Raw genomic sequence first — 12,794 nt, 5'->3', positions numbered from 1 at the left:
AGGACCATTTTCAGGGCTGCATTTTCAATAAGCCTGTTTCAGTGATTACACACTTGAACATTAGCAGAAGAAGACATTTTCTGCACAGAAAAAAAAGTTTTGCATGCATATAAATTATATTTTGTAGGCAAAATTATTATGGAGGGTCCAGCTTGCTGGCTCTGCTATTGGAGACCAAGCATATTGAGGCAATATTAGCTGAGAGGAACAGATAACCAATTAAAAAAAAAAAAAAAAACGAAGAATGAGACTCGAAAATAATGCGCTACACGCAATACACACAAACACACAATTGCACACAGGTTAAAGACTCAAAAACTACATTTGAGCAATACTAAGGTTGCTGACATTTTTTAAGGCCTTAATACAGAAAGCACCTTGACCAGATTTCATCGTGTATACTGCCTAAATGCTGCCTATACTGGATCATTGCTAGATAAAAAAAAAAAAAAAGAAATACCAGTACTGTAAGTTTAATGAATGCAAACAATAAGAGCATTTTTTGTGTGTGTTTTTGTTTTTTACAAAAGAATATCAGAAGTTCTATTTCTGGGTGATGTTGAATGCTTGTAGTCAAATTGGTTTCCCTTGTATGAGTATGTAAAGTAATTTTTTCCTAACCCGAAGGAATTGTTCGTGACGTTCTGGACAGTTTTCTAAGCCAATCAACTGCTGTCTTTCTGTGGTTTCGCCAGCCCACACAGGAGTAGCGTTCCTGATTGGCTAAGAGTTTCAAGCCTGTACTTCGAACGAACAATTTCCTTGTAATGATAGGGAACGTTATTGATGGTAAGGACGTGGACTTGATAACATCTATTTTACCACCGTCCCACAAAAGAGGTACGTTTATTTTGGAAGAAAAATATATTTTTTTCAATTATCATTCACATATGATTTTGACAAAGCACGACTTATATTTGAATGTCCTTTCCTGGTAACTTTGCTAACTTACTGCAGGTAAGGTTAAGGTTAACGAGGTAAAGTTAGCACCTGAAATACATGTTTAGTTTACGTTAGCTAAGTGAAACTGCAGGCTTGTGAACTCACTCGTTCAAAACTTGGCTAGCTAATGCAGGTGGCCAAAAATCCCATATCCAGATACTAAAAAAGTTTCGTGTGTGTCTTCAACTCGCAACGTTAACGTTATTCGTTGGTCATTTTTCACCGTGGTTAATTTCATGTGTAAGTTAACGTTATTAAAGTTGGCTAGTAACAGTTTCGCGTTGCCTCCTGAATGAGACATGGCTACCGTTGCATGACCACACTTTTGAATCTGTGCATTAGACGTGTTTGACTATAAAGTTTAGCTTACATTTTATTACGTCAACCGTTGAACTAGTATTCCCACAGTACTGTTTTACAGAAAACGGTAGGCTATTTGTTAACTAGCTACATTTGACAAGTGGATTATGTAACATTAATATAATTCCATATGACTAAAGGGTCATATTCGCTTTTTACTGACCTACTTCTGATAACAGAGCTGTAACGTTACAGTTCCTGTCGATGGAGTTTCGTTTTGACAGTATTACAGTATTGCATCCTTTCTCACTGATTAAGCCTATTATAATATAATTTATTTATAATGATACATTAAATATTTTTGGTATAATACATGGTGTATTCCTAAATGTATATTAATTAAATATAGGTATAGCTTGCCTCCCCACACATGGTTTTTAACCTAACAACCACAATAAACTAGACTAACCACAGTGTCAACAACTTCCTCGTTGTGGTCAGTTTGAACTAACCATCAGGGCTTTGCTCTGATGTGTTCACTGGTTTCGAGTTTAAAGTCTGATTAAAACGGCTCTATAATTTAGCATCCTGTATAACCTAAACATACAAACAAACAACAAAAATCTCGTAAGCGTTACTGTCAGGGAGTTTCTGCTATCCAGTAAGAAAAAAAGAGTGAGTGAGAAGATCTTTTTATTTTTTAGAAATAATATTTTAACGTAAATCATACAGTAGGCCTACATCTAAAGGGTTAGTTAACCAAAATTGCAAAGGAACACATTTTACACATTTTTCAGCTGCCACACTGGATAAACCACATGCCTCACTGTCAAACGTTTTCATTGGAATTACTATCTACCAAAGAAAAAATGCCTTTTTGGGAGGAAACCTGTTGAACGCCAGATCTGTGGCAAAATACCAGTTAGAAAATGTGTGTTATTTTCTGTGACAAAAAAACAGAAAACAAAACCAAATCTAAGGGAACCATGTCAATATACAGTACATGTAATGGGTTGTTGTTATTACTGTGGCCTATATTAGGGGTGCACAATTCAGAAAATGTCACGATTCCATATCGATTTTTAGACTCAAAAACAATTCACAGTATGTAAATGTAGTTACTTTTCCCATGTCATTGCAGTAGACATAAAATAAAAAAAATTTAAACGAAAATGTGAATCGGTAGAGCTTGAATTGCGATATGAATGTGAATCCATTTTTTTGCACACCCCTAGCCGATATGTCTTATCAGTTTTTCTAAACTCCTAAACATCAATCCGGTATGGTTGCCTTAGTTGTCATTGTTATTTGCTAGAAAGATATAGAGTTTCATTCCAGCCTTCAGCAGTACTTCAACAAATCAAATGAATATAGTAGGGCTGCTGATTATTGAAGAAACTAGAAAATGTTCACATTTACGGAGCTGGAATCAGAACATTTTCCACTTTTTTTCTTCATAAAAATTACCCAAACTGATTAAAGCGATTTTCAAAATAGTTGGCGGTTAATTTGATAGTTCGGTTAATCTTTGCAGCTCCATAATATAGTGTGAAAACTAAGTTAACAAATCGTATGTACGAACCCAGTCAATCGTCCTGAAGTGGCTTTTGCTGATATGAATTGATCATATGATTTGTTTGAAAGGGCATTGATAGTAATTGGATGAGCCCTGCACATACTTTGACAGAGTGCAAGATACTGAATACCAGGAACTGGAAGAGAAAGATAGATGCCAATCGAGAAACAAGTGTTTTTTTTTTTTTATCTTGGTGGTTGTTTCCACTTTCACCAAATGGAGGTCCTATATTTTCTGATCACTGCCTCGTATGCATCCATGCCTGTAGGAACATGGACGTGACGCAGAGTGATGGGGATACTGTGGACGCCTTGAAATTGTTTTCAAAGAACAGGTAATAATTATTGTACACTGGTGACTACATCTGACTACCCATATTATAAATGTACCTAATCCTGTATGCTCGGTCTATTGAAAATAAGGTCAATTTTTCATACTGCTGCTCACTTTAAAGGCCCGCTTTAATTAAAGGTGTGTAAAAAAAAATATAATTCTGTGTTTTACACACATGTAATCTGGAGAAAACGTCATTCTTCTGGACCTGCAGGGTTGTCCGATTTCCGAGTTCGGAAATCCGAGATCTGGGGGCGTGTTGCTTACGGTAGATGCTAGATCGGATCCGCTAGACGTGTCGACGTCAAAGGACGTGCCTAGTGGCCCCGGTATTCTTACCCTGGTATTCTTACTCTAACCAATCCCCACTCCCCATGCCTAAACCTAACTATCGACCATTTTAGCAGATCCAATTTAGGATATTTTTTATTTTATTTTATTTAACCTTTATTTACCTTTATTTAGGCCGGTGAGAACAGATTCTCATTTGCAACGGCGACCTGGCCAAGAAAAGCATAAGCATACATACAGCAACATACAGTTTCACATTCAATACAGTACAAGAATACAGAATACAAAAGGCTACATAAAGTACAGGTTAAGTAGGCATTACAAAGCAGGCGCAAAGTGAGATGTAAGTAAGTCGATGGATATGAGAAAGTGATATGGTAATAACACAATATACATGAATAGACAATCTATATAACTATCTACCAACTTTGACCTTGGAAAATCCGACTTCCGAGTACAAATAGAACCGCTATGAGCGACAGCTTTCAGCTGCAAGGCTTCCGGGAAGGCTGCTCTCGTGTATCCTCGCTCATAGCTCCTCAGAGATCCCTCCTCGATCCTCGCTCCTTTTGAGACGGCCTTGAACAACTTCTGGTTCAGCCAAGGAGCAAAGAGCGAAGAGCTATCAAATCTAAGTCTCCACACTCCCACGCAATCGGGCAGAAAGCAGCTGTGTTGGTGGACAGGTCCACGGCTGTGCAGGGCCTTTAAAGTAGCTGTGTGTATCATCATTATGTAATCTCTGAAATGAATCAGTCAGCCGCCTTTTGTATATAAACTCCTAGATGGAATTTTCTACCTTTTCCTTCCCTGTTACTTCTCTGTAATAAACCCTTTTGGCATACCTTATTTCAATGAAGTAGAAGCTAAATGGCCTACTCCAGTAGATGCGATAGATGTGAGACTGTGTGATTCTGCCTCTCTGTTTTAGTCTTTGGAACATTTATAATACCACTGCTTTGATACATCACCCTGTATAATGGGAGATTCCAAAAATCGCTAGGACTTCCACGTATGATTGGTGCAATCGCACGGCACAGACTGTGGTTAAGCAAGTTTAGATACCACTGAGCTGTCACAACAGATTCTCACTCTCCTCTCGTAAAACACGGACGCCCCTGGCCAGGTGCCTTTGTCGTTGTTATTGACGCTAAAAATCCCCCAACGGGTTGGCTGTCAGCGCGTGTTAAAACTCGTTCGAGTGCGATGTACTGAACAAGTTCCCCAGGTTTTAAAGTGTGTGTGTGTGTGTGTGTGTGTGTGTGTGTGTGTGTGTGTGTGTGTGTGTGTGTGTGTGTGTGTGTGTGTGTGTGTGTGTGTGTGTGTGTGTGTGTGTGTGTGTGTGTGTGTGTGTGTGTGTGTGAATTGTCAGGTCAGATGCAAAGCCCACAGGCAGTAGTAAGACTGTTGAGGAAGTGGACTCTGTGCCCCACAGCAGTAAAACAGCAGGCTCTGACCCATACCGCTACAAGATGGACTATCCCTGCATCGGAACCTGTCTGATTATCAACAATAAGAACTTCCACCGTAGCACAGGTAACTACACCCATTTAACAAGTGTCACACACACACACACACACACTTCTTTAATTTCGCAGTCACTTGCACAAATGTTCTGTAAATTTAATAACGGACAACATACAAGTCTCATGTGTGTGTCAATGTGTCACCCCCATTTTACTTAAAATGTGTGATTTATACAGCATTTGGGTCCCACCACCATGTGTGTCCCTAGCCTGGCTCCGCCCTCCTACGTACTTCCGCTCAATTTTCATTTCCCTTCAGTACTCCACGTCTGGGTTCGCGGTATATTCTTGGGTTTTCTCCGGCCAAATATTTGGCGGTCCAATCAGCGAACAGAGGGAGTGGCTGAGAACGATGACGTTGAGGACGTGCGCGAGAAAGATGCGAGCGAAGCCATTCGGTCCGTTGTGGCAGCAACGCTGCCGAATATCCAGAAGTTAAAGCCCGAGCAAGAACAATCTTTGCCGAGTTGTGTTGCTGGCCATGATGTTGTGGCCCTCATCCCCACGGGGTTCGGGAAAAGTTAGATTTTCCAGCTCGCTCCGTTAGTGGTGAAGGAGTTGGCTAAGGCTAACGCTAGCGATGCTAATGCTAAATATAAGCCGATAGTTGTCGGTCTCCCTTCTTGTTGCACATGCGCATGACATACGTCGCGACCAAACGTTAGCGATTGGTTATGGCAGATCCAATAGTTTGAAACTTCAACAGAGTACCCGCCTTCACGGAAGTTAACACTTGTCAGTGGAGAGTGGCCAGACTCTCTGTACAAATGAAATGTACCAGAGGACCAGGCTAGTGTGTGTGTGTGTGTGTGTGTGAATGAAACATGAAGTTGTTAAACTTTACTATTTAAGTGGCTGGCTGGCTAGTTGGTTAGCTTGCTCGCTAGGAGGCTCAGTTCTCAGTTCAGCATCATCTGTATTAGAGAAAAGAGTCACTTCGTCCAATAAAATAGCCTTGCCAGTCTACTTACTGGAGTCCCACAACTACACATATCCTCTACAAGTACAATTGTGGCTGTATTATATTGCTGTGCCCCCCCCACACACACACACACACACACACACACACACACACACACACACACCCACCCACACATTTACGCCCATGATTGTAGATGCCGACTATTGCATTTCTACCTGTGTGTTTGCGTGTGTCTCTCTCCAGGGATGGGTGCTCGGAACGGGACGGATGAAGATGCTGCTGCTGCTATTAAGACCTTCTCTGAGCTGGGTTATAAGGTCAATGTGAAAACAGATCAGACCGTGGCAGAGATGAAACAACTGTTGTCTAGTGGTAATAGAAACTATGGTTTTTCATTTATTTAAAGTGCTCATATTATGCTCATTTTCAGGTTCATACTTGTATTTAGAGGTTGTACCAGAATAGGTTTATGTGGTTTCATTTTAAAAAAAACACCATATTTGTGTCGTACTGCACATTGCTATAGCTCCTCTTTTCACCCTGTGTGTTGAGCTCTCTGTTTTAGCTACAGAGTGAGACATCTCACTTCTGTTCCATTTTTGTTGGGAGTCGCACATGCTCAGTAGCTAGGTAAGCACTGCTAGCTAGTCAGTTGCAGAGTATGAGGGCGTGCCACGCTAGCAGCTAGGCGAGCATTGTAACGTGTTACAAAGTGAGGAACGTATGTTACGGAAGTAAAGGCTGGACTACAATGGAGCTGTTTGGAGCAGTTTGTGAACAGTGTTTTCTCTGGAAGATGGTAAGTCCCTTTGGGGTGGACTTTGGGCTTTTTCACTTTGTAAATGCACAATAAAGGAAAGGGGAAAAAAGCCCAAAAGCATAATATGAGCACTTTAAAGTTTAAAGAAAAAGAATGCTTCCCATCCTCTCACAATTTCTGCATTTCAGATTCAGAATCAGATTTATTGCCAAAGTGAGTTACACTAACAAGGAATTTACCATGGTAGTTGGTGCATACATAAGCAGACAAACATACATTAATATGAAATAAACAATAAATACAGAAACGGATACAAAATAGCTGTTCAACAGCTATTTTTATATATAGACTGCATTACCACAGGAGCATGCAGCAACCACTAGATGGCAGCGCCTGAGTGTGGCTACTCTTTTAATTCCCAAATGCACTTATTACCGTAACTCTACAAATGTCTTTGGGAACTGTTGAGTAGCCATCCATGCCAGACCTGTATGTTTTGCAGTCTGAGAACGATAACTGCCAGATGCTTAAATATCTGCAATATCTGCACTGTCCTCAAGATGATATCATTGATGATTTCAAATTGGGGGGTATCTGGACTAATAATGTAACTCTTGTCTTATTTTCTGTCTGTCCCTGTGTGCGTGTCACTAGCATCCAAGGAGGACCACAGTAAGAGTGCATCATTTGCATGTGTGTTGCTAAGTCACGGAGACGAGGGCGTGATATATGGCACCGACGGCTTTGAAAAGTTGGAGAAGCTGACAGAATACTTTAAAGGAGATCGCTGTAAGAGTCTGGTGGGGAAACCCAAGCTCTTCTTCATACAGGTTGGTTAAATATACCCACGTTACCACACACATACACGTGTACAAGTTGAAACAATACCTGTTCATCTTGTGCCATCACTTTCAGGCAATGTGCCTATAATGCTTGTAGACGGAGACGTCGCTAACTAGGACACTGATTTCCAAAATCAAAAGTCCACCTTTGTCGAGTCCAAGACAAGTCCAAGACCAGGACTAGTCGAGACCGAGTCAAGACCGAGTCCAAGTCAAGACCGAGTCCAAATGAGAGACAGTCAAGATCGTAGAAAGAAAGGGTCAAATTACGCCACATTATTTACTTAAAATATAAAATGTTTTTACTTGTCCTGAAGAATTCATAGTACAAAGTGCTCGCTGACATTGTGGCTACGTTCACACCGCAAGTCTTAATGCTTAATTCTGATTTTTTTATTTTTTTGCTCAGATCCGATTTTTTTGTTTGTTCACATTACCTTTTAAAATGTGGCCTATATCAGATTCCAGTGTGAACTGTTTGCGGTTTCGAACTGACCCGCATGCGCAAAAGAACAATAACAATGACATCAGACGCAGCACGCTGTTGCAGTAAAGTTAGGGAGGTTATGGAGGAAGTAAGCATTTTCGCTTTTATTTCAAACTGTTTGTGTAATGGCAGCCGTAATATTAATGAGCAGGTGATGAGGAGGAGAAGAATGAAGAGAAAGAGAGCCAAATTGGCTATTTTGACCTTTTGCGGGGTTATGGCTGCAAATTCACTACAGAGGTCTGTGTGACCGGACAACCGATTTGCATGTCAGGACCGCTATGGGCCTCCACCAGAGTTTCCTCTGGCTTTGCCCTGCCCAGGCATAGTTCACCATCTTTCGGGTCCTATCGCACGCGCTCACGCTCCACCTCGCTGACGGCGCGGGCGAGACGGCCCGGTGGTCCGCCTTGGTTGTTCACACTGCGGCCGCATTGTAAATCCTGGGTCCTGGGTCTGATTCAGGACCACATATGGAAGTGGCCTGAATCTGATTTGGAAAAATCTGATCTGGGCTAGATTTGAGTGTTCACACTACTTCTGAAGAAGTCTGACCTGGTCACTTTTGCCTGCAGTCTGAATGTAGCCTGTCTGTGGCCAAAATGAAAATGATTGAAGCCTGATGATTGAGGAATATGTTGCAGCCAGGTGTATACCAGGCGACCAATCTCAATGCCTGTTCTAGATGGATTTGAACTTAAACCAACACCTGTTTTCTCAACGAGCGCGCTCCATCTATGGTTTTGTTTTGAAGGAGGAAGTTACTTTAGAACAAAAGCATATAGTGCTGGACTCGGTCGAGACCAACTAGAATATTTGGAGTCCAATGGCCGAGTCCGAGACAAGTCTGAGTCCAAATACAGACGAGTCAGAGCCACAGAAAAGCGCCTCGAGTCAGAGTCCGGACTCCTGTACTACAGCCCTGTCTACGGCTGTGCTTGGAGATGCTTGTTTTGTAGTGTAAGGTTTGGTAGACTTTGTCTAAGTTTGCAAAAAGGACTCAACAGTAATATGTTGTGTTTTTCTTCCTATTTGATGCCAGGTTTCGAATATAAGACGTTGAACATTTTATGTACATGTAAAGGCAAAAGTCTAAATTCAGAGATGTGATTTAGATAAAATTGGAATAGCACAACAATCACCGCTGGTTGTTATTGCAGCTTTTTAAACCACATGCCCTCAGTGTCTCAGTACAACCATCAAATACCATCACAGTTAAAGCTGTGGGTGGCAGTTTTTCTGGAAAAGGCAAAACAAACGCCAAAAAATGTGACAATATAGCTTTCTTCTATGAGAATGACCGTTTTCTTTGAAGGCTTTGTGGGTGTGTAAAGCCATTTGAGATGACATACTGTGATTCAAGTTCATGTTTATGAATTAAACGTGTCAACATTGGCGAAGCGTCTCAGAGATGGAGAGAAAATGCTGCTAATAGTTTAGCCTTCTGAAAACCTTAGCTGTGAGCTTTAGCCACAGCCGTGAGCCTTTGGCTAAGGTTAGCAAAAGGCTAAACTATTTTTTAAACATTTTCTCTCCATCTCTGGAACGTTTCGCTGGTATTGACATATGTTGCATTTATTGTCAGACTCTCTTTTAGACCTTTTTTTTGGGGGGGTTGCTTTGCAGTGTATTCAGTTGTTGCCAATGCTGGAATAGAATCTTCTATCATTGAATCAGGCTTTGACTACCTGAAGGGATGTGTACGTGCACCTGCGTTTTGTAGAACAGCCAATAGGAACGCCTTCGCTCTGAAATGGTCTGTGATTGGCCATAGTCCCCAGTCAGGGACTAGTTTTCTAAAGGCTGGAAACAGAGCCAAGAGGAGATGCAGAAGTCTAGTTATCTGTCAGTCCACTTTAAAGGTGCTCTAAGCGATTTCGCGTGTTTTTTTTTAGGCTACGACATTTTTTTTGTCACATACAGCAAACATCTCCTCGCTATCCGCTAGCTGCCTGTCCCCTGAACACACTGTAAAAAGAAAAAAAACGCGTTCTCCGTAGACAGCCCAGGCTCCACAGACTGCAACAAAAACAAACTGCACCAACCCGCACCACCAAACATAAACAGTGTTCCAGCCAATAACCGACAAGAAGGATTTGGGGTTGGGGGGTTAGTGTGCGGAAGGGAGGGGGAGGGGACGGGATGAGGAGGAGGGAGGGGCGAGCTAGCCTCGTTTTGTTTGACAGTACTTTGAACGTCAACAAGAAGTAACGTCACCCAACATCGCTTAGAGTACCTTTAATTACCACATGCTGAAAGATCAGTATGGACTTTTTGCCAGAAAAAACTGCCTATCCCAGCTTTAATGTGCATATTGTATGTTATATTTACCTGGATTTCCTTTTGAGGCGTGCCGTGGGGCGGAGCTGGATAACGGGATTGAGGCCGACAGCGTCGATGCTCAAACATCAGAGAGGATTCCTGTGGAGGCAGACTTCCTGTATGCCTATTCCACCGCTCCAGGTAACACACTGAACAACAGAAGTGGCAGAAAAGACTTTTTGTGCTGGGAATTACTAATTTCTTTAAAGCCCTGGTATTCAGTATGTTTTTAGAGCTGCACGATACGAGGAAAATATGTAATATACGATAATGTTGTTGAGTATTGCGATAACGACATTATATTGCGATTTAAAAACATGTACTCAGTTCTGCCTTGCTGCTTTCAGTATTCTGCTAAAATGCAACAAATAGCTTGTTGAATAAAAAAAACTAATAATAATAATGATCATTTCCAACATTATTTTATTGGACACACAAAAAAAGCACCATTAAAAAGAGAGTGACATCCCCGGTCTGACCAACTTGTTTCATGTTAACACTCTGTACTGTACAACTTACCTCTCCCAAACTGTATGGAGTTCCTGTTGTCTTTATGTTTGAAAAAAAAGAAAAATGGACAGCAGAGAAAATTAAACAGATATTGTTCTGATGTAAGTAATGCTGGTATCTACACCGCTGTGCTAAAAGAAAAAGAAAACTTAGAAAAGAAAAAAAAAAGTGCGTTACATTTTAAAGTTCAGTTTTCTACTGATACTCTCTTTCAACTTACTCAAAAAATCTGTCTCTTTTGCGATACGTCGCAGCCTTTCACGACGTGTTTATTGCGATAACCGATTAAAAAAAAGAAAAACCTGAGATATTGTGCAGCCCTGGTATGTTTATGATCCATAATGAAATGGCAGTACACTCGTAACGTGACTCGTCCTGCAGGCTACTACTCATGGAGAAACATGACCAACGGCTCCTGGTTCATGCAGGCGCTGTGCGAGATGTTGACGCGTTTCAGCGGAGAGCTGGAGCTGATGCAGATCATGACCCGCGTCAACCGCAAGGTGGCGCTCCACTTTGAGTCCTCCTCCAACCTGCCGGGGTTTAGTGGCAAGAAGCAGATCCCCTGCATCGTCTCCATGTTGACCAAAGACTTCTACTTTCCTGATTTCTACGCATGAAAACGGCTAAGCTGTGGGAAACCGAGTCACAAGTGACTGTGCCGGTAGCACTTATTTCACATCCGTCTATTTTACCTTCAAAGCAGCCTGATTTCTGTAAAACAGGATAACATTAGTTTTAATGTGACTACCCAAATGCACAGTCAACATTAGAATATCAGTGAGGTTTATGTTGAGCCTGAACTGTTTTTATTTTTTTTTTTATGATTTTGTTTTTAGTGTTGTGATCTTTTAGATGAAACCTAAACCACTTTTAATTCTATCTCTGATCATTGTGTGTTGCAGACAAGATACTAAACGGTGTCGGGACCATTTTCAGGGCTGCATTTTCAATAAGCCTGTTTCAGTGATTACACACTTGAACATTAGCAGAAGCGTGGAAATGTGGACTTCTGTTTTTTTAACTACATAAACATAATACTGTATGTTTGCTACTTAAAACATGTCTGCTTTTTTAAATGTTTTTGAATGCAATAAATGCCAGGCACAGATAGATCATTACATCACTTTAAATATCTGGCCATCACATGAAAAAAAGAATATTCTGTAGAATATTTCTTTCCTTTTTCAGGTGGTCATAGGTCTTTTTTTATATGTATTACTACATTACCACTGTCATTACCTCTGCACTCAACCTCTGGGGATCTTTTAATAACTTTTACTGGGATCGGTGATAGATATAGATTTGTTTGACAATAAAAAAAGTAATTGCAAGACTGTGGTTACCCTGTCCTGACATACAATTACCATGTTGAGAATAAAAACAATACAACGTTCAGTTTATTTCCATTGTGGTTCTTGTTACAAAGGGAAAAGGTAAAATAAGAGATCTCAAAGTCTATGGCATATTTGTGTCTACGTGCTGAGCGTGCAATGGGACATTTTCAGCACAGACATTTTATTTTTTTGCATGCATACAGCATAAATGATATTTTGTAGGCAAAATTATTATCACTAAAAGTATAATTTCATTTGAGCAACATACCTGCCCTGTTTGCCTGCGATTCCAGCCAATCAGAGAATTAAAGTAGGTCATTTCTGATTGGCTGTTTTGTCTCCAATCAGATTGCTTGTAGGATTATCAGTCACTAGGGGAATAGGGAAACTTCAGGGCAACGTTTAGCCCCGACAAAACATAGCAACACGTTTTTTTGAAACTGAAACGGGAGTGCGTTGAACATCCTGTTGTGTGCGCAATAGAGGATGGATACCCGAACCAAGCCGGATTCGGACAGATATTTAGAAATGATGTTCGGGTCGGGCTCGGTCACATCAGCGCGATAAGGCATTGAACATTTTAAATTTAAAAAAGCTTATTATGTAGGTGCGCAACTGTGTTATCGTTGTTGCCCCGTGTGCCCTG

At 40.9% G+C, this 12,794-nt stretch overlaps 1 protein-coding gene across 1 annotated transcript; it reads left to right on the top strand.

Annotated features, from left to right (window-relative positions):
* The first annotated feature begins 53 nt into the window (after positions 1–53).
* Positions 54–12,209, top strand: LOC144524661 (caspase-3-like). The gene is made up of 7 exons (XM_078261077.1): positions 54–840; positions 3,087–3,152; positions 4,815–4,978; positions 6,134–6,262; positions 7,305–7,480; positions 10,328–10,442; positions 11,193–12,209. Exons 2-7 carry the CDS (start codon positions 3,091–3,093, stop codon positions 11,429–11,431), a joined length of 885 nt encoding a protein of 294 aa, XP_078117203.1. The 5' UTR covers positions 54–840; positions 3,087–3,090; the 3' UTR covers positions 11,432–12,209.
* The last annotated feature ends 585 nt before the right edge of the window (positions 12,210–12,794 follow it).

This window comes from Sander vitreus, chromosome 10 (genome assembly GCF_031162955.1).
Source record: "Sander vitreus isolate 19-12246 chromosome 10, sanVit1, whole genome shotgun sequence".
In the NCBI taxonomy this organism is placed as follows: domain Eukaryota; kingdom Metazoa; phylum Chordata; class Actinopteri; order Perciformes; family Percidae; genus Sander; species Sander vitreus.
This window is presented reverse-complemented; position numbering and strand designations above follow the sequence as displayed.